Below are 21,941 nucleotides of genomic sequence, written 5' to 3' on the forward strand. Positions count from 1 at the left end.
CCTGTTTATTGAACCTCTTATCTTTATTACATTTATGACTACATGGCGGTACAAAGCATGCTATCCGCACGCTTTTTGTCCTCATGCAAGGCCTGGGTTGTTGTGTCTCACAAAGCGTGGCCTTCTCCTCCTGCGCCTCCTCCTGTTCCATCACGTGTGCTGCTGCTGGGTTAGCGTTGCCGCGTGGTCCCTGTTTATTGAACCACTTATCTTTATTACATTTATGACTGCATGGTGGTACAAAGCATGCTATCCGCACGCTTCTTGTCCTCATGCAAGGCCTGGGTTGTTGTGTCTCAAAGCGTGGCCTTCTCCTCCTGCGCCACCCTCCTCCTGTTCCATCACGTGTGCTGCTGCTGGGTTAGCATTACCGGTCCCTTTTCCTGGAACCTCTTATATGTATTACATTTATGACTGCATGCCGACAAAAAGCATGTTACCTGTGCAAAGAAAACAGACATTTCCCGCATTTAAAAGACAGTTTTCCCTTTGAAACTTTAAAATCGATTTTCTCAAAAACTATAAGCTCTTTTTGCTAAATTTTTTTTTCCTCTTGTACCCACTCCCAAGGTGCACATACCCTGTAAATTTGGGGTATGTAGCATATAAGGAGGCTTTACAAAGCACAAAAGTTCGGGTCCCCATTGACTTCCATTATGTTCGGAGTTCGGGTCGAACACCCGAACATCGCGGCCATGTTCGGCCTGTTCGGCCCGAACCCGAACATCTAGATGTTCGCCCAACACTACTGTTGGCACATCATCGGCAGCCCCAGAGCCGACAGTGCTGTCCTCCTCTGCCTCCTCCACCTCATCCTCTCTCCACCCCCGCACCAGTCCAGCTGCGCTCTGCTGTTCCGCCTCATCAGCAGCAAGGTCAGGGACCTCCACCAACTCCAAGCCCTCCTCCTCCTCAGAAGTGGCCTGTGAAGCTGCCTGCGGCTCCTGCTGGTCCAAGGCTGCCGCTCCCTCTTCCACCAGTGCATACAGGGCCCTGTCCAGCACACACACCAAGGGGACCCACTCGCACACCATTGCATGGTCCCTGCTGACCATGTTGGTGGCCTGCAGGAAGGGTGCCAGGACTGAGCACACCTGTTGCATGTGCCCCCAGTCCTCTGTGGAGATGATGGACGGGAGGTTGGTGGCGGCACGCCCAGTTGCAGTGATGGAGGCAACTGTTGCACGTGCAAGGTACTGGCTGACAGCCTGCCTCTGTTCAACCAGACACTCCAACATCGCCAGGGTGGAGTTCCAGCGAGTTGGAACATCGATCATGAGCCGGTGCTGTGGCAGGTGCAGCTCCTTCTGCACCTCTTCCAGGCTCGCTACGGCTGCAGGCGAGAGCCGGAAATGGTGCACGACCTTCCTTGCTGCCTCAAGGAGTCGGTCCATCCCCTGGTAGGTCCGCAGGAACTTTTGGACTACCAGGTTCAGAACGTGCACCAGGCAGGGGATGTGGGTCAGGTCTCCCCTGCTGATGGCAGCAACCAGGTTTGCCCCATTGTCGGACACCAACTCTCCGACTCTGAGGCCTCTGGGGGTCAGCCAATTCCTCTCCTGCTCTCAGAGTTTGGCCAGGACGTGGTTCGCCATCAGTTTGGTCTTCTCCAGGCTGACCAATTCCAGCAGCGCTTGGCAGTGGCGGGGCTTCACGCTGCTGCTGAGGTGGAGGGTTTGGGCTGGTGTGCCGGAGGATGGAAGCAGATCAGAGGAACCTGCTGCTGTTCCGCTGACCCTGCATGGTGGCACCACCCACTGCGTTGTTGGTGCTGCTGCTCTGACAGTGCCAGATGCTGCTCCCCCCTCCTCACCCCCTTCCACCAAGCTGACCCAATGCGCGGTGAAGGACAGATAGCGGCCTGTCCCAAACTGGCTGCTCCACGAGTCCATGATGACGTGGACCCGTTGACCCATCGCGTGCTCCAGCCCTCTCCCGACATTGGCCATCACAGAGCGGTGAAATGCAGGGATGACCGTGCGTGCAAAAAAATGTCGGCTGGGGATTGGCCAATCGGGGGCTGCACACATCAGGAGCGCACGCATGTCGCTCCCCTCCTGCACAAGGGAATAAGGCAGGAGTTGGGAGCACATGGCCCGTGCCAGCAAGCCGTTCAGTTGACGCACGTGACGGCTGCTGGGAGGCAGAACCCTGACCACCCCTTGGAAGGTGTCGCTGAGCAGGGTCTGGCGAGGCCTTTTGCTGGCACGGGAATCAGTGGAGGGAGCAGAGGAGGCCACTGAGGACTGGCTGCCAGAACAGGCCTCAGTGTCGGCAGCAGGAGTTGCAGAGGGAGGAGGAGCAGTGCGTTGCTGATGCACTCCTGCTGCTGCTACTGGAGGAGGTGGAGGAGGGCAGGTGGCTGCTGCCGATGGCTTGGCAATGGTGGCGGGTCTGCCACTGCCAGCTTTCTTCAACTTCACGAACTCCTCATGCTCGTGAAAGTGTTTCCCTGAAGATGGTTGACCAGAGATGTTGTGCCAAACGCAGAGGGCTCCTTCCCTCTGCTGAGCTGCTTGCGGCACTGGTTGCAGGTGGCATACTTGGACTCCAAATATGGCAGGGTGAAAAAATTCCATATTGGGGAGGTGAAGTTGCCCCTTCGGCTGGAAGGTGCTGCTGCCGCTGGTCTCACTGTGGTGGTTGGGGGGGGGGGGGTTCTTGGTGCGGCTGATGGTGGCACTGGCAGAACTCGTCTCCTGATCAGCACGCTGTGTGGCCTGCATACCACGCCCACTTATGATCCTGCCCATGCCTGCGATGCTGATCCTTCTAGCAAGGCCCACAGCCGCATCCTCCTCCTCCTCCTCAGAGCTGATGACATCCCCTCTCCCAGGACCTGGCACCCAGTCTTTGTCCTGCACCCTGTCATCATCATCCTCCCCCTCCGCAAACATGTCCTGCTGGGATCCCCCAAATTCCCCTTCTGCATGCATGGGCGGATGGACAGTCACCACTGTCTGACTGTCCAAAGCATCATCCCCAAAGTGCCCATGAGCATTCCTTCCTCCGCCAATTCTGCCGCAACAGCATTCCATAACCCCACTGCACTTGGGGATAAGAGGGTGCTGAGTGACAGGGTGCTGGTGTCGCCCGCTGGGGCTGGAGAACTGCACTCCTCCTCCTCCTGCTCCCCAGGCAGTGCTGGTCGGCTGCTGCTGCTCTTGCGAACAGGAGTGGTGGCGGGGGTGGAGGACTCGGTTCCAGAGCTAATGGTGGCCTGCTCATTCGCCATCAGTTCCACCACAGTGTCTGCGTCCTTCTCCTCAATAGGACGGCTACGACCTGGCGGTGGGAGGAACATCTGGGCCACACGCTGCTGCTGCTGCTTCTGCTGTGTCTCTGCAGCGTGACTCCCAGCTTTTGGGCAGCCAAGGCGTCCACAGCCAGTGGCTAATGGCGGAATAGCCACTGGTGCAGACGCAGAACTGCGCATGGTGGCGGTGGCACGGCTACCATGTCCACAACCTCCTCTCTTGGCGATGCCCTTGCTGCCCCTGCCCAAATCGCGGCTGCCAGTGCCAGACATTGTATATTTTCAATATTATACAAATGAAAAAAAAAACGTATGTATGTAAAGGCGGGTGGGACAAGTGGGGTACTTTAATGGGGTGGGAATGGTGGTGGTGGGTGTGTGAGGTGACGGACAGATGTACTCTACAGCAGAGATCGGTGTAGCGCTAACGAGAGAGTGCGCACTGCGCACACAAAGACCCTAGCTGACACTGACTGACGGTGTCCTTATACACAGACTACAGTACAAGTCAGCAAATACACAATAGAAGTAATATAAACAATAGGACGGGTGCAGCACTAACGAGAGGGTGCGGACAGCGCAGACGTGCACTGCGCACACAAAGACCCTAGGGAACGTGGTGACGGACAGTCCCTATAGACAGACTAGAGTACAGTACACTACAGTACTACTAACTAAACAATAGAATAATCTAGCTAAATAATAGAACAGGTGTGACTAGATTACAGAGAGCAGATACAGCAGGACAGGTATAGCAGTAAAGCTGGGCCTTGCTAACTACAAAATATAGTACAAATCTATCTAACACAGAAGTAGTAGTATTACAGGAGTAGGACAGGTGAGAGCACAGGTAAGGTAACTAGAGACTAGAGCACAGAGCAGGGCAGGCTGCCTTGCCTAGGCACAGGACCTAGCTGCTGGCTGCAGGCCTGCAGCAGCACCAGTGACAGTCTCCCTCCCTAGTCCCTAGTAATCACACAAACGAAACTGCCTAAAATACAATCTATCTACAATACAAAGCAATACAGTTGAATATCAAGTGTTGGAGTGTAAAAACACTAGGTTTAGAACAATAGCAATGCACTTGCACACAGACAAAAAGCACTGGAGCAGTCTCTCAGTACAATCAGTCAGTAAGTCGCAAGCCGGACGAGTGAGGCAAGATGGCGTCCGGTATTTATAGAGGGGGGCTTGGCCAGGCTCCCCCTCTGTGATTGGCTGCAGTCAGAGGGCTGGGAGCCCTCTGATTCGCTTGAGGACTCAAGGTGACGTCTGTGGTGATGCTATCCGAGCTCGTGACGCTATCCGAGCTCGGATAGCTAGGATATCTCCGGATATCTGCTTGCTATCCGGGTGCGCTCGGATAGCACAGCCCGGATAGCTAATACTATTCGAGCTCGGTATTCGAGCTCGAATAGTGAAAAAAGAGCTAGGATATACGAGTAACTCGGATATCCTAGCTCAGATGAGCATCACTACGACTGCGTAGCTCTCAGCATTTTATTTTTTCCATGTAAAATTTTCACACTCAAACTTGCAATGAACTATCTGTAATAATAACTATTGTTACAAAAGTACATCTTCAACTTGAGACGTGTACTCCTTTAACACTAGATGTTAAAGGGTAACTGAAGTAAGAATTATATGGAGGCTGCCATATTTATTTCATTATAATCAATACCAGTTGCCTGGCAGCCTTGCTGCTCTATATCTCTGCAGTATTATCTGAATAACACCTGAAACAAGCATGCAGCTAGTCTTGTCAGATCTGACAATAATGTTGGAAACACCTGATCTGCTGCATGCTTGTTCAGGGGCTATGGCTAATAGTATTAGAGCCAGAGGATCAGAAGGATAGCCAAGAAAATGGTATTGATGAAAAGGAAGTTATTATGGCAGGCCACGTATACCTCTTACTTCAGTTCCCCTTTAACATTATAGATACCCATAGGGTCTACATTAAAAATATCTTGAGCTTGTACCAGTACTTGCATCACTTTTGTACACTTAAATAACTTTGTAGCGGCTCGGACTCTCCAGTAACTAATATTTTAAAATGTTACTTAAATGACAGGTACACGTGTTTCCTTCTTCTCTATAACATGTTCATTAGCATACTGTGGTAGTGCAGTATGCTAATGCAGTTGAGTACGCAAAGAAGTGCACACATGGCCGGGTTGCATAAGCACAGGTAGGCCACAAAATACCATGACAATGCTTGTAAACTACTTCAAAAACAAACTAGACCATGGAGAAGGATAGCCCAGTACAGTTCAACAAACTTATGGCAGGGGCTGGTGGTAGAGGACCAACACAACTACCTAAGAATGTACTGAGTATACTATGTACATGAATAAAAGATTGAAACAAATTGCATGATTGGTGATATAAACTTTATGTTAATAGCAAATTAGTGTATGTGAAGGAAACAAAAATTCAGGTTGAGTGGTGAACATGGTGGCCATATTGAAGTCAGGCATTTTAGTACAATTTTCTGTATTTCGATACGAAGAGGGTTATGTGAAACATATAACTTATTTGGAATTTCTGTAGTTCAACAAAAGAAGGGTACTTATTTGGAACATTACTTTAGTCTTTCAAGCACCATTACAAAGTACTTGGTAACCACTGTTAACAATGTTTAAATTCTGTATTTTATATTAAAGTGCGCTTGTACACCAAGTACCTTGTGTATGCTAAGAATTCCACACTAATTGTAACAGCATTCAAGAGCCTCCTGATGCTCCATTACAGAAAATGAATACATTACTCAGATGAAATGGGTCATCAGCTACTGTAGTCAGTGGCATGTTTTCCAATCCTTGTTGCTGTTTTCCTTACAGAACACAGACCACTGTTACTATTAACTCAGATGTAATACATAAGCAAGTAGCATTAACAAAACAACAGAAAAGTAGGCCACACCATTAGCACCTCATGACATACACAAGTGTTATACAAGATGAGCAAATTCTTCGTCCGTTGGCTGAAAAACCGGTCCATGAAAGTAACAAACTATGCGTACGTTAAAGAGACACTTTAGGGGGGTCAGGGGAAAATGAGTTGAATTTACCCGGGTGTTGTCATGGTCCCCCTCAGACGTCCTGTGTCCGCGGAGCCACTCACGGATGCTCCGGCCACGCCTCTTGTCCACTTATGGAATTTCAGACTTTAAAGTCGTAAAACCAATGCGCTTGCGTTGCCGTGTCCTCCCTCCTGCTAATGTCACCAGGAGCGTACGGCACAAGTCCAGCTTGGTCTGTGTATGCGCAGTCCGCTCCTGGTGACATCAGCGGGAGTGAGGACCCAGCAACGCAGGCGCAGTGCTTTACAGACTTTAAAGTCTGAAATTACAGAAGTGAACCGGAGGCGGGGTCGGAGTGGGTGTGCGAGCACAGGACGTCTGCGTGGTACCAATAGAAGCCCCGGGTAAGTTCAACTCATTTTCCCCTGACCCCCCTACCCCCCTTTAAGGGCAAGTCAGCTGCAATGAGGCGTCAAGAAGAAGAACCCGAAGAACGAATCCACTAGTGAAAAGGCACAGCAGCAGTCATGGGAGAATATATAAACCGTGCCAGGTATGAAATAGTACAACTAAGCTGGCCACTAATGATCCAATCTTTTTCATCCAATCTTGCCATTTCTATGTAATATAAGGAAACTGCCTGAAGTATCTATTCAGTAAATTCACTGAATTTCCCCTTATACTACATAGATTTGGTAAGATTGGATGAAAAAGATTGGATCATTAGTGGCCACCCTAAGGACTACATTTCAATTGTTCGAATTCAGTATTAATTATTTAAATTATTAACCGTTCGAATAGAGATGTTATGACAACCAGCGTATGGACAATACACTCACAAGTGATTGCGTTAAGATAACTTTCCTTACTTTGCAACTTTACAGCAGTACAAAAATTAAAATATATTTTTATCTGTACATTTACAATGATTATTAATACACTTGTTCGATCTGTAATATTATATTGAGTTTAAAAGTAATAAACATTTTATGATATCTGTTCTGTAAATCTTTATCTCAGATTTACTACAAACGTTACATATCAAACAACGTTTATGTGAGTTATCCTGAATTCTTATAATGTGATTTATTAATAAGATCATCTAAAAGTTAATTGTAGTTTGTAACTGTTAACCGTTAATGTATGTTTTCTCAAAAAGCATTAAACAGTGTTTATGTGAATTTTCACCAATCGTTATAATATGATTTATTAATATGATCATGTAAACGTTAATGTAAGTGTTCACCAGTGCATAAGAACAGTAAATAGTAATTTAACTATCCATCATTTCTACTTTTATTTTAATGATTAAATTGAAGTAAATGTTATTTTAACATTTAATTTATAAAAAAAAAATCATTATAAAGTTTAATCCACGCGCCCTTTTTCCCGTCGCCCTTTTTAATATACTTTAATTATAAAATAGCGTTTTAACAGTACAACAATCGATAAATAGCGTTTCAACAATATGAGAACAGATAAAAATTAATTCAAGATTTAATTTGAATAAACTTTATAGTAATCGTAAAAATAGGTTTTATTTTTGGATAAACGTTATTTCCTCATAAGGTTTACACCAGGCGCCCTTTTTTCCCGACGCCTTTTTTTGACGTACGCATATATGATATAATGGACAGTGGATCTAGTTATATCCTGATTTTTCCGCGGAAGTGCAGCAGCAGAGGGCACAGTTCACTAACACCAAAAAAAGACTACAGAAACTTAATTTGAAGTATGCTATGATATACCCGGCAAAACTTAGAATTATCTGGAAGGATGAAGCTCACTTTTTTCAAGAGCCTGGGGAGGCTATGCAATGGCTCGATAAAAATGAACAGTACATTAAAACTCAGCTTGAAGAAGAAGAAACCTGAGACATTTAAAGGGGAAATGACTTTCTATAATCCCACCTGGATTACCTCTAAAAACGGCACTATTTTTCTCCCCCTCAAAAGAGGGAAAAAATGTTTTCTTTTTTCTTTCCAATATTGGAACTATCTAGTATCTATGTTTTATCTGTTTACGGGTGGGCACCCAGGATATATCTGGTAGTAATATATCTCATGGCTGTCTGGGATATGGTTTCACGGCTCAATATTGCTTTTTAGCTTTCATTTACTATACAGACATATCTAGCTCCCTTTGATATGTAACTGGAAAAGCTCAAAACAGCTACTATGTCTTACCACTTCATTACATATCTGCAACACCGGGAAGCATTGTTTTATCTGCTTGGACTGGGCCTTCTTGATTCCTGATAGCGTGTGAAAGTTTAAATTGCGCTGTCGGATTCGAGGAGGCTTGATGACATATTTGTTCTCATGAATTAAGGGAGTACCTGGGGCTCCAGGACTCCTATATGTGTTAATGTTTTATTTCAATAATGTTACAGAACCAACGGTTCAGAGGTTAAGGTTTACTTTAAGTCATGTAAATAGTTTAGAGGAGGTTATTGAGGTCTTCTTATTATGCTATTCTGAAGGTAGGGCAAAGGTACAGGAAGATATGTGCGGCAGCTGGTTGCACCAAGACAGTAGATTTAAACATAGAATATGTCTTTTAAGTGTTTTAGCTGGAATGTGAGAGGTATCTCTGATCCCACTAAGAGGCAGGCTATCTTTACATACCTTAAAACATTTGCTCCAGCCATTTATTGTCTTCAGGAGACTCACTTAATCAAGGACAAACTTGGGTGGCTGAATAGGCGATGGGTTGCTCGCTCCTTTCATTCAATGCATACGTCGTATTCGAGGGGTGTCTCCATATTGATTCACGTAGGAATCGAGTATGAACATATCCATGAGATAATAGACTCCGAGGGCAGATACATAATAATTCATGGAAAATTTTACAAGAGAGATTGTATTGTGATTGCTTTTAGAGTTGGGCCGAACCTCCGATTTTAGGTTCGCGAACCGGGTTCGCGAACTTTCGCGGAAGGTTCGGTTCGCGTTAAAGTTCGCGAACCGCAATAGACTTCAATGGGGATGCGAACTTTGAAAAAAAAAAAAAATTATGCTGGCCACAAAAGTGATGGAAAAGATGTTTCAAGGGGTCTAACACCTGGAGGGGGGCATGGCGGAGTGGGATACACGCCAAAAGTCACCGGGAAAAATCTGGATTTGACGCAAAGCAGCGTTTTAAGGGCAGAAATCACATTGAATGCTAAATGACAGGCCTAAAGTGCTTTAAAACATCTTGCATGTGTATACATCAATCAGGGAGTGTAATTAAGGTACTGCTTCACACTGACACACCAAACTCCACTGAACAGAACAGGTATGCAGTGGCGGGTTCACTGAACAGAACAGGTATGCAGTGGCGGGTCCACTGAACAGGTATACAGTGGCGGGTCCACTGAACAGAACAGGTATGCAGTGGCGGGTTCACTAAACAGGTATACAGTGGCGGGTCCACTGAACAGAACAGGTATGCAGTGGTGGGTTCACAGAACAGGTATGCAGTGGCAGGATCAATGAACAGGTATGCAGTGGCAGGATCAATGAACAGGTATGCAGCCAGGGACAAGCTAAGGCTAACTAATCTTTCCCTATGAGAGACTGCAGTAGCTCGCCCTACTCTAACTAATGCAGGCACACGAGTGGCCACGGCCGCCGCTGCCTGCCTATATAAGGGGGGGTGGGGCTCCAGGGGCTAGTGTAGCCTAATTGGCTACACTGGGCCTGCTGACTGTGATGTAGAGGGTCAAAGTTGACCCTCAGTGCATTATGGGGCGAACCGCAATGGGGCGAACTTTTCCGCAATAAAGTTCGCGTGCGGTACCCGCACGCGAACCACCTAGGTTCGCGCGAACCAGGTTCGCCGGCGAACCGTTCGGCCCAACTCTAATTGCTTTATATATTCCCCCTCCGTACTCTTTCAATACAATTAAACTTTTACTCCCCTATTTAAATGATAAAAGCAACTTGCCTATCGTGCTGGGTGGAGATTTCAATTGTTGTTTGGATTTGGATTTGGATAAAATGGGATTTAAAGGAGACACCCCACGTTATACACACTTATGTAAAACTTTAGGCGAATTAGGCCTAACAGAAGTCTGGAGATCTAGGAACCCTGACCTTATTGAGTTCTCTTGTTTCAATAAAACACATATGACGTTATCTAGAATTGATTTTACTGTAGCAAATCAGTCTATGTTGTCATGTCTCAAAGAAATACACTATGAGGCGAGGGGTCTATCAGATCATTCCCCTATGGTGGTTAATATGCAAATGGGTGCGATGTCACAGGCAAATAGGCCTCCCTGGAAGATGAACGCTTTTTGGTTCCCACTTATAACTTCTCATATAGAGATTATAAAAAAAAACTACGAGAATTTTTTAATGTAAATGAGTCCCTATTAGAATCTCAGTGGACGCTGGAGGCGTTTAAGGCATTTATACGCGAATTGTTTATCCAAGCAATTAATAGAGTTAAAACAGACTCCACTGAATGGGTGAAACTACACAAGCTGGCTGTATCTGAAGCCGAAAAATGATATATTAGTGACCCATCTAATGCACACAAAGTAGAGTGGCTGGCTACTCAAGAGCAGTACCAAAAATGTATTCTTAGTAAGGCCAATCAGAACTGATTTTTCATAAAACAGGCGTTCTTTGACCAGGGAGACCAGACAGGACATCTTCTGGCAACTATTGTAAGAGCACAACAGGGCTCGAGTTCTATCCCGTTACTTAAAACCCCCTCGGGAACCTTGGTAGATGAGCCAGCAGATGTCTTGAGGGAGCTTTAAAGATTCTATGCAGATCTCTATTCATCCAAAGTCTTGTGCTCTAGCCGAGAGATTAACGATTTTTTAATGCATATCCCTATGGCCAAATTATCGGAGGACAGGCAATTACTAGAGGCTCCTTTAACCTTGGAGGAGTTAGAAATAGCCGTGGCCTCTATGGCAAACAATAAAGCCCCGGGGACAGACGGTCTTCCAGCTGAAACATACAAACAGTACTCGGAAATACTGCTGCCTAAATTATTAGAAATGGCTACTAGGGCACAGGAAATTGGAAGCTTACCTCCCTCCTTGGATGTAGCTACAATTGTACTCATACCCAAATCCGATAAAGACTTGCTTTTGGCGGAGTCCAATCACCCGATATCACTCCTGAATACAGACGTCAAGATAATATCGAAGGCCTTGGCAAATAGATTGTCTAAAGTGATTACAACAGTGATTTCGTCAGATCAGACTGGGTTTATGCCGCAAAAAGCCACTGCAAATAATATCCGTAGGCTCTATTTAAATCTTCAAGCCCAAGCGGATAACGCGGGCAACAGGGCAATTCTTGCATTGGATATAGCCAAGGCCTTCGATAGTGTGGAATGGACATATTTATGTGGGGTACTGGAGCATCTGGGGCTTGGTCCATATTTTATTGGGTGGGTGAAGACACTGTATCGATCTCCCTCTGCTATTATAAGGGCTAATGGCTCTGTTTCATCCCCATTTAATCTGCAGCGCGGTATGAGGCAGGGTTGCCCCCTATCGCCGTTGCTTTTTGCAATTGCCATCAAGCCTCTTGCAGACTGTGTAAGGGGCTCCTCTTACATTTTGGGGTTCCAATACGGGGACATTGAAGAAAAAATATCGCTTTAAGCGGACGACACATTGTTATATTTGGCAGATACACAGTCCTCATTAAAAGCCACTATTACTTTACTTCAAAAATGTAAAGAATACTCTGGTCTCTCTGTGAATTGGGACAAGTCCTGTATAATGCCAGTAGATCCATTTATAATACCTCCCCTTGTAGCAAAATCTAAATTAAAAGTGGTAGGATCTTTCAAGTATTTGGAAATAGTCATATCCAGGGAGCCCACTCAATTTGAGCAATTAAATATTGCTCCCCTACTAGATAGATCTAGGTCTAAAATTAAAGCATGGCTGAAGTTACCTTTATCGCTGGTAGCCAGAGTAAACCTTATAAAGATGGTCTTAATGCCGCAAATTCTATACTTTCTACATAATTCCCCCGTATGGTTGCCTAAAAAAATATTCAAAATATTTGACAGGATGTTTAGAGATCTGATATGGAACAAAAAACAGCCCCGAATTAAACTTGAACTTCTACAGCACTCCAAGGAGGAAGGGGGGCTAGCAGTCCCTAATCCATGGATATATTTTCTTTCGGCTCAGATGCAACATTTGGGGGATGGGAACAAGAAGATTTGGCGGAATCAAGTAGAAATCTCTTAAATTACTGGCTGAGCTCTAAAACAATATATGAAGCATTGGAGGGAGGTAGCGTTAATATGATACAACCTAAAATGCCCACATTTACTCTCATGCACAAGGTTTGGCACAAAGTTAGGTTCCTGCAACAGGTTACTGGTTTTACAATATATACCCCGGTATGGAATGGGGAGGGCCTTGTGTCTTTTAACTCAGTAGTACAAAGGTGCCATCCAATTTCTAAGGGGGTTCTACAATTCCAATACCTACGACTTAAACACGCAATTATGAAACAGGCAGAGACATACAAGTTTAGACTTCAATCATCCCCTGTTTTAAATATGGTGGCCCAAGCAACGACCAAACAAGGCATTATCTCCCAATGTTATCTTATGTTACTTGAGGATTTTCACTGAAAATTCCCGTTGAAATGTAGAGATATGTGGACCAAAGATATTCCGACTCTAAAAGATCAAGATTGACTGGAGGCCCTTCAGGCTATACCCCTGTTATCAGTAAATGCTACCCAGAAGTTCACTCAGCTTCAGATAATTCATAGGTCTCACTACACACCTAAACGACTATTTAAATTTGGCCTACTTCCCTCGCCAGCTTGTCCTAGATGTGCTAGAGATCACGGAGACTTGTTACACAAGCTCTGGAACTGTCCCAAATTACGAAGATACTGGAACAATATTTTGATGGCCATAGACCAAATTTTTAATATAAAGATTCCACGCACTGAGGTGGTTTGTGTACTGGGGGCATTTGAGGATGGTACTATAGCCGATCACACTAGAATTGCAATTCTAAGAGTGTTGTTTGTGGCTTGAAAATTGATTCTTCAGATGTGGAAAAATCCCAACCCCCCCCCACTATAAATATGTGGATAGTGCAGGTAAATGCTTCTTTAAAATTAAAAAAAAAATATTTATAAACATAGAGGGGCTGTGGGTAAGTTTGAAAAAATATGGTTCAACTGGCTGGCCGCACAAGACTATGTAGATCCAGATCTTATCAGAGACCAGATTTTGGCAAATATTGGCTTATCAAGAGCTTAGAATGATAATATCAGACAAGATATGCTCAAATTTGTTGTATTTTTATGTGCTTTATTCTTGATGTATGAAAGTTCCTACCCGTTACTGTTTTGTATGACTTGTAAGACCTCAATAAACTGAGTTTTGTTGATCGAAAAAAAAAAGAAGAAGAACCAGAACCAGAAGAAGAACCAGAAGAACCAGGTGAAGAAGAAGAAAAACCAGAAGAAGAATAAGAACTAGGGATGGGACGAATCCACAATTTCTTCGAATCCGAATCCGGATCCGAATCTAAAAAGGTTCTCGAATATCTCGAACCTTTCGAATCCCGAATCTAACGAATCCTGCACATACGAATTGTGCGATCCGTGGTATAGTTGCCCGCAGTATAGGTAGCGAGGTAAAGGTGCCTTCAGTATAGCTAGCTAGGTATGGGTGCCTTCAATATTGGTAGCTTTCAGTATAGGTAGCAAGGTATATGGGCCTTCAGTATAGGTAGAAAGGTATATGGGCCTTCAGTATAGGTAGCAGGGTATATAGGCCTTCAGTATAGGTAGCAGGGTATATGTGCCTTCAGTATAGGTAGCAGGGTATATGTGCCTTCAGTATAGGTAGCAGGGTATATGGGCCTTCAGTATAGGTAGCAGGGTATATGGGCCTTCAGTATAGGTAGCAGGGTATATGGGCCTTCAGTATAGGTAGCAGGGTATAGGGGCCTTCAGTATAGATAGCAGGGTATATGTGCCTTCAGTATAGGTAGCAGGGTATATAGGCCTTCAGTATAGGTAGCAAGGTATATGTGCCTTCAGTATAGGTAGCAGGGTATATGGGCCTTCAGTATAGGTAGCAGGGTATATGGGCCTTCAGTATAGGTAGCAGGGTATATAGGCCTTCAGTATAGGTAGCAGGGTATAGGGGCCTTCAGTATAGGTAGCAGGGTATATGGGCCTTCAGTATAGGTAGCAGGGTATATAGAGGCCTTAAGTATAGGTAGGTATGTAGGTAGGTATAGGGGCCTTTAGGTAGGTAAAGGGACCTTCAGTATAGGTAGCAGGGTATAGGGCCTTCAGTATAGGTAACAGGGTATATAGAGGCCTTAAGTATAGGTAGGTATGTAGGTGGGTATAGGGGCCTTTAGGTAGGTAAAGGGACCTTCAGTATAGGTAGCAGGGTATAGGGCCTTAAGTAAAGGGAGGTATGTAGGTAGGTAGGTATAGGGGCCTTTAGGTAGGTAGGTATAGGGGCCTTTAGGTAGGTAGGTAGGTATGTATAGGGGGCCTTTAGGTAGGTATAGTGGCCTGTAGGTAGGTAGGTAAGTATAGTGGCCGGTAGATAGGTATAGTGTCCTGTAGGTAGGTAGGTAGTTAAAAGGACCTTCAGTATATGTAGCAGGGTATAGGGTCTTAAGTATAGGTAGGTATGTAGGTAGGTAGGTATAGGGGCCTTTAGGTAGGTAGGTATAGGGGCCTTTAGGTAGGTAGGTAGGTAGGTAAGTATAGGGGCCTTTAGGTAGGTAGGTAGGTATAGGGGCCTTTAGGTAGGTAGGTAGGTAGGTACGTATAGGGGGCCTTTAGGTAGGTATAGTGGCCTGTAGGTAGGTAGGTAGGTATAGTGGCCGGTAGGTAGGTAGGTATAGTGTCCTGTAGGTAGGTAGGTAGTTAAAGGGACCTTCAGTATAGGTAGCAGGGTATAAGGCCTTAAGTATAGGTAGGTATGTAGGTAGGTAGGTATAGGGGCCTTTAGGTAGGTAGGTATAGGGGCCTTTAGGTAGGTAGGTATGTAGGTAGGTAGGTATAGGGGCCTTTAGGTAGGTAGGTATAGGGGCCTTTAGGTAGGTAGGTACGTATAGGGGGCCTTTAGGTAGGTAGGTATAGAGGCCTTTAGGTAGGTATAGGGGCCTTTAGGTAGGTAGGTACATATAGGGGGCCTTTAGGTAGGTATAGGGGCCTGTAGGTAGGTAGGTATAGTGGTAGGTAGGTAGGTAGGTATAGGGGCCTTTAGGTAGGTAGGTATAGGGGCCTTTAGGTAGGTAGGTATGTAGGTAGGTAGGTATAGGGGCCTTTAGGTAGGTAGGTATAGGGGCCTTTAGGTAGGTAGGTACGTATAGGGGGCCTTTAGGTAGGTAGGTATAGAGGCCTTTAGGTAGGTATAGGGGCCTTTAGGTAGGTAGGTACATATAGGGGGCCTTTAGGTAGGTATAGGGGCCTGTAGGTAGGTAGGTATAGTGGTAGGTAGGTAGTATAGGGGGCCTTTAGGTAGGTATAGGGGCCTGTAGGTAGGTAGGTATAGTGCCCGGTAGGTAGGTAGGTACGTATAGGGGGCCTTTAGGTAGGTATAGTGGCAGGTAGGTAGGTAAAGTGGTAGGTAGGTAGGTAGGTAGGTAGGTAGGTATGTAGGTAGGTAGGTATAGGGGCCTTTAGGTAGGTAGGTATAGGGGCCTTTAGGTAGGTAGGTACGTATAGGGGGCCTTTAGGTAGGTAGGTATAGAGGCCTTTAGGTAGGTATAGGGGCCTTTAGGTAGGTAGGTACATATAGGGGGCCTTTAGGTAGGTATAGGGGCCTGTAGGTAGGTAGGTATAGTGGTAGGTAGGTAGTATAGGGGGCCTTTAGGTAGGTATAGGGGCCTGTAGGTAGGTAGGTATAGTGCCCGGTAGGTAGGTAGGTACGTATAGGGGGCCTTTAGGTAGGTATAGTGGCAGGTAGGTAGGTAAAGTGGTAGGTAGGTAGGTAGGTAGGTAGGTAGGTAGGTAGGTAGGTAGGTGTCGCTTCCCCCCCCCCCCCGTGCCTCCTCCGCTCACCCCCATGGCCTCCTCCGTCCCCCGTGCCTCCTCGCTCACCCCTGCATAAGTGTCAAGTCAACTCACATGTCCAGTGGAGCGCAGACAGAGCGGCAGACCTCGTCCTTACTTCTCGGTTCCCTCTAGTGGCCGGACCGGCTTTTACTGATGACGTCATTGTAAAAGCCGTCACTAGAGGGAACCAGGAAGTCAGCGAGAGGTCTGCCGCTCTGTCTGCGCTCCACTGGACGGGTGAGTTGATACAAAGTATGCGGGCGGCCGGGCGGAGGAGGCGCGGGGCGGTCGGAGGAGGACGAGTGCGAGCGGCGGATGCGCGGCGATGCAGCGTCGGGATTCGGCGGATTCGTAAAGTGGAAAATGGCGTCGGGATTCGAATCCACGAATATCGAATATTTCCCAATATTCGAGGGATTCGTGGATTCGCCGGATTCGTCGTCCCATCTCTAATAAGAACCAGAAGAAGAAGAAGAAGAACCAGGTGAAGAAGAAGAAGAACCAGAACCAGAAGAAGAAGAAGAAGAACCAGGTGAAGAAGAAGAAGATCCAGAACAATAATAAGAAGAAGAACCAGAAGAAGAAGAAGTAGAACCAGAAGAAGAAGAAGAACCAGAACCAGAAGAAGAAGAACCAGGTGAAGAAGAAGAACCAGAAGAAGAACTAGAACCTGAAGCACCAGAAGAAGAAGAAGAACCAGGTGAGGAAGAAGAAGAAGAAGAACCAGAAGAAGAACCAGAACCAGAAAAAGAACCAGAATGTAACGATTGTGGAATTATTTCCGTGGTCAGCGCACAAGATGCGCGCCGACACTGCGGAAATCCTCCACAAACGTCTGAACAACAGAACCCAGCTGCGGTGCAATGCACCAGTCGAGGGGAATTCCCGCCGGCAGGTGGAGCGGTGGAGCTGTGGAGAGCAGAGGAACAACCCCTCTGTACTGCCACAGATGCCATATAGGAATTGTACGATAGGAAGCAATACAGGGCAAGATAGCCCCTAGTGAAAGAGAGTGCGCACAGAGACAGAATGTATGTATGTCCACCAATCTAGTCGCCACCTAGCGACGGTGAACACACAACAGTCAAGACCAAGTGGGAAAGCAATCACAAGAGATGGCGATTGCTAACAGTGACACAAGACTGAATAAGCACAGAGATAGAATGTATGTATGTCCACCAATCTAGTCGCCACCTGGCGACGGTGAACACGCAACAGCGGAAGCCAAGTGAGAAAGCAATCGCAAGAGATGGCGATTGCTAACAGCGACACAAGACTGAATAAGCACAGAGATATAATGTATGTATGTCCACCAATCTAGTCGCCACCTGGCGACGGTGAACACACAACAGCGGAAACCAAGTGGGAACGCAATCGCAAGACTGGCGATTGCCAACAGTGACACAAGACCGAGTAAGACAGAGCACAAGTATAACAAGAAAGACACAGCAATAACAATGATCAGAACGCCAAGGAAAGTAACAAAATCACTCACTAAGCACGGTCGCCGCACGAAAAGCGCAACAGCGACAAAGCACGCTAATGGCGCGGTCTCCGCATGAAAAGCGCAACACAGACAAAGCACGCCTTCCCTAACCAACGTTACACGAAAATGAATAGAGAACGCAAACGCTTGCTAAACGGTTACCTCACCGAGCCTACAGCAAGCATTCGTTCCAGACAAGACAGACAGAAGGAGCAACCAGTAGCAACCGCTGCTCTGGCTTGATCCCCTAAGACAGAGTACAGAAGGAACCACCGCCACTACCGCTAGGGCGAATGCGATCCTAACAGACAGAACGTTTTCCTGTCGACCGCCGCTGGCGACAAGACAATCGAGAAGAAGAAGAAGAAGAAGAAGAAGAAGAAGAAGAAGAAGAAGAAGAAGAAGAAGAAGAAGAACCAGAAGAAGAAGAAAAAGAACCAGGTGAAGAAGAAGAGGAACCAGAAGAAGAACCAGAAGAAGAAGAACCAGATTCAGAAGAAGAATAAGGTGAAGAACCAGATCCAGAAGAAGAACCAGGTGAAGAAGAACCAGAAGAAGGACCAGAACCAGAAGAAGAACCAGAAGAAAAATAAAAACCAGGTGAAGAAGAAGAAGAATAACCAGGTGAAGAAGAAGAACCAGAAGAAGAACCAGAAGAAGATCCAGGTGAAGAAGAACCAGAAGAAGGACCAGAACCAGAAGAAGAACCAGAAGAAGAATAAACACCAGGTGAAGAAGAAGAAGAATAACCAGGTGAAGAAGAAGAAGAACCAGAAGAAGAACCAGAAGAAGATCCAGGTGAAGAAGAACCAGAATCAGAAGAAGAACCAGGTGAAGAACCAGATCCAGAAGAAGAACCAGGTGAAGAAGAACCAGAAGAAGAACCAGAACCAGAAGAAGAACCAGAAGAAGAAGAAAAAGAACCAGGTGAAGAAGAAGAAGAACCAGAAGAAGAACCAGAACCAGAAGAAGAACCAGAAGAAGAAGAACCAGATCCAGAAGAAGAATAAGGTGAAGAACCAGATCCAGAAGAAGAACCAGGTGAAGAAGGACCAGAAGAAGGACCAGAACCAGAAGACGAACCAGAGGAAGAATAAAAACCAGGTGAAGAAGAAGAAGAATAACCAGGTGAAGAAGAAGAAGAACCAGAAGAAGATCCAGGTGAAGAAGGACCAGAACCAGAAGAAGAACCAGAAGAAGAATAAAAACTAGGTAAAGAAGAAGAAGAATAACCAGGTGAAGAAGAACCAGAAGAAGATCCAGGTGAAGAAGAACCAGAATCAGAAGAAGAACCAGAAGAAGAAGAACCAGGTGAAGAAGAAGAAGAACCAGAACCAGAAGAAGAAGAAGAAGAAGAACCAGAAGAAGAAAAAGAAAAAGAAGAAGAAGAACCAGAACCTGAAGAACTAGAAGAAGAACCAGAAGATGAAGAACCAGAACAAGAACCAGAAGAAGAACCAGATGAAGAAGAAGAAGAACCAGATGAAGAAGAAGAACCAGATGAAGAACCAGATGAAGAAGAAGAAGAAGAACCAGGTGAAGAAGGAGAACCAGAACCAGAAGAAGAACCAGGTAAAAAGGACCAGAACCAGAAGAAGAAGAAGAAGAAGAAGAAGAACAACAACCAAGTGAAAAAGAAATAGAACCAGAAGAAGAACCAGAACCAGCAGAAAAATAAGAAGAAGAAGAACCAAGTGAAGAAGAAGAAGAAGAACGAAGAAGAATGAAGAAGAAGAAGACGAACCAGAAGAAGAAGAAGAACCAGAAGAAGAAGAAGAACCAGGTGAAGAAGAACCAGAAGAAAAACTAGAAAAAGAAGAAGAGCCAGGTGAAGAAGAAGAAGAGCCAGGTGAAGAAGAACCAGGTGAAGAAGAAGAAGAAGCTGAACCAGAAGAAGAAAAAGAAGAACCAGGTGAAGAAGAAGAGGAAGAACCAGAAGAAGAAGAACAACCAAGTGAAAAAGAAGAAGAACCAGAAGAAGAAGAACCAGATGAAGAAGAACCAGATGAAGATGAAGAAGAACCAGAAGAAGAACCAGAAGAAGAAGAACCAGAACAAGAATCAGGTGAAGAACCAGATCCAGAAGAAGAACCAGAAGAAGAACCAGAACCAGAAGAAGAACCAGAAGAAGAACCAGAAGAAGAAGAAAAAGAACCAGGTGAAGAAGAAGAGGAACCAGAAGAAGAACCAGAACCAGAAGAAGAACCAGAAGAAGAAGAAACAGATTCAGAAGAAGAATAAGGTGAAGAACCAGATCCAGAAGAAGAACCAGGTGAAGAAGAACCAGAAGAAGGACCAGAACCAGAAGAAGAACCAGAAGAAAAATAAAAACCAGGTGAAGAAGAAGAAGAATAACCAGGTGAAGAAGAAGAACCAGAAGAAGAACCAGAAGAAGATCCAGGTGAAGAAGGACCAGAACCAGAAGAAGAACCAGAAGAAGAATAAACACCAGGTGAAGAAGAAGAAGAATAACCAGGTGAAGAAGAAGAAGAACCAGAAGAAGAACCAGAAGAAGATCCAGGTGAAGAAGAACCAGAATCAGAAGAAGAACCAGGTGAAGAACCAGATCCAGAAGAAGAACCAGGTGAAGAAGAACCAGAAGAAGAACCAGAACCAGAAGAAAAACCAGAAGAAGAAGAAAAAGAACCAGGTGAAGAAGAAGAAGAACCAGAAGAAGAACCAGAACCAGAAGAAGAACCAGAAGAAGAAGAACCAGATCCAGAAGAAGAATAAGGTGAAGAACCAGATCCAGAAGAAGAACCAGGTGAAGAAGGACCAGAAGAAGGACCAGAACCAGAAGACGAACCAGAGGAAGAATAAAAACCAGGTGAAGAAGAAGAAGAATAACCAGGTGAAGAAGAAGAAGAACCAGAAGAAGAACCAGAAGAAGATCCAGGTGAAGAAGGACCAGAACCAGAAGAAGAACCAGAAGAAGAATAAAAACTAGGTAAAGAAGAAGAAGAATAACCAGGTGAAGAAGAACCAGAAGAAGAACCAGAAGAAGATCCAGGTGAAGAAGAACCAGAATCAGAAGAAGAACCAGAAGAAGAAGAACCAGGTGAAGAAGAAGAAGAACTAGAACCAGAAGAAGAAGAAGAAGAAGAACCAGAAGAAGAAAAAGAAGAAGAAGAACCAGAACCTGAAGAACTAGAAGAAGAACCAGAAGAAGAAGAACCAGAACAAGAACCAGAAGAAGAACCAGATGAAGAAGAAGAAGAACCAGATGAAGAAGAAGAACCAGATGAAGAACCAGATGAAGAAGAAGAAGAAGAACCAGGTGAAGAAGGAGAACCAGAACCAGAAGAAGAACCAGGTAAAAAGGACCAGAACCAGAAGAAGAAGCAGATGAAGAAGACCCAGAACCAGAAGAAGTACCAGGTGAAGAACCAGAACAAGAAGAAGAACCAGGTGAAGAGGAACCAGAAGAAGAACCAGGTGAAGAAGAACCAAAACCAGAAGAAGAACCAGAAGAAGAAGAAGAACCAGGTGAAGAAGAAGAAGAACCAGAAGAAGAACCAGAACCAGAAGAAGAAGAAGAAGAACCAGGTGAAGAAGAAGAAGAACCAGAACCAGAAGAAGAAGAAGAAGAACCAGGTGAAGAAGAAGAAGAAGAAGAACCAGGTGAAGAAGAAGAAGAACCAGAAGAAGAACCAGAACCAGAAGAAGAAGAACCAGGTGAAGAAGAAGAAGAACCAGAACCAGAAGAAGAAGAACCAGGTGAAGAAGAAGAAGAACCAGAAGAAGAACCAGAGCCAGAAGAAGAAGAAGAAGAACCAGGCGAAGAAGAAGAAGAACCAGAACCAGAAGAAGAAGAACCAGGTGAAGAAGAAGAAGAACCAGAACAATAATAAGAAGAAGAGCCAGAAGAAGAAGAAGTAGAACCAGAAGAAGAACCAGAAGTAGAAGAAGAAGAACCAGGTGAAGAAGAAGAACCAGAAGAAGAACTAGAACCTGAAGCACCAGAAGAAGAAGAAGAAGAAGAACCAGGTGAGGAAGAAAAAGAAGAACCAGAAGAAGAACCAGAACCAGAAGAAGAACCAGAATGTAACGATTGTGGAATCATTTCCGTGGTCAGCGCACAAGATGCGCGCCGACACTGCGGAAATCCTCCACAAGCGTCTGAACAACAGAACCCAGCTGCGGTGCAATGCA

General features: G+C 45.4%; 2 protein-coding genes across 2 annotated transcripts in view; both read right to left on the bottom strand.

Moving 5' to 3' along the window:
* LOC137528401 (ADP-ribosylation factor-like protein 13B) overlaps positions 1–21,941 on the bottom strand; it is a 2,482,321-nt gene that overhangs the window by 2,126,432 nt on the left and 333,948 nt on the right. The window lies entirely within an intron of this gene.
* On the bottom strand, positions 19,592–21,058 carry LOC137528396 (secreted protein C-like; the record flags this gene model as incomplete). Its single annotated transcript, XM_068249690.1, has 2 exons — positions 19,592–20,031; positions 20,755–21,058. Coding segments are annotated over 2 exons (744 nt in total), but the record flags the coding sequence as incomplete, so codon positions are not given.

The sequence above is a fragment of the Hyperolius riggenbachi genome, chromosome 8 (genome assembly GCF_040937935.1).
Source record: "Hyperolius riggenbachi isolate aHypRig1 chromosome 8, aHypRig1.pri, whole genome shotgun sequence".
Taxonomy (NCBI): Eukaryota; Metazoa; Chordata; class Amphibia; order Anura; family Hyperoliidae; genus Hyperolius; species Hyperolius riggenbachi.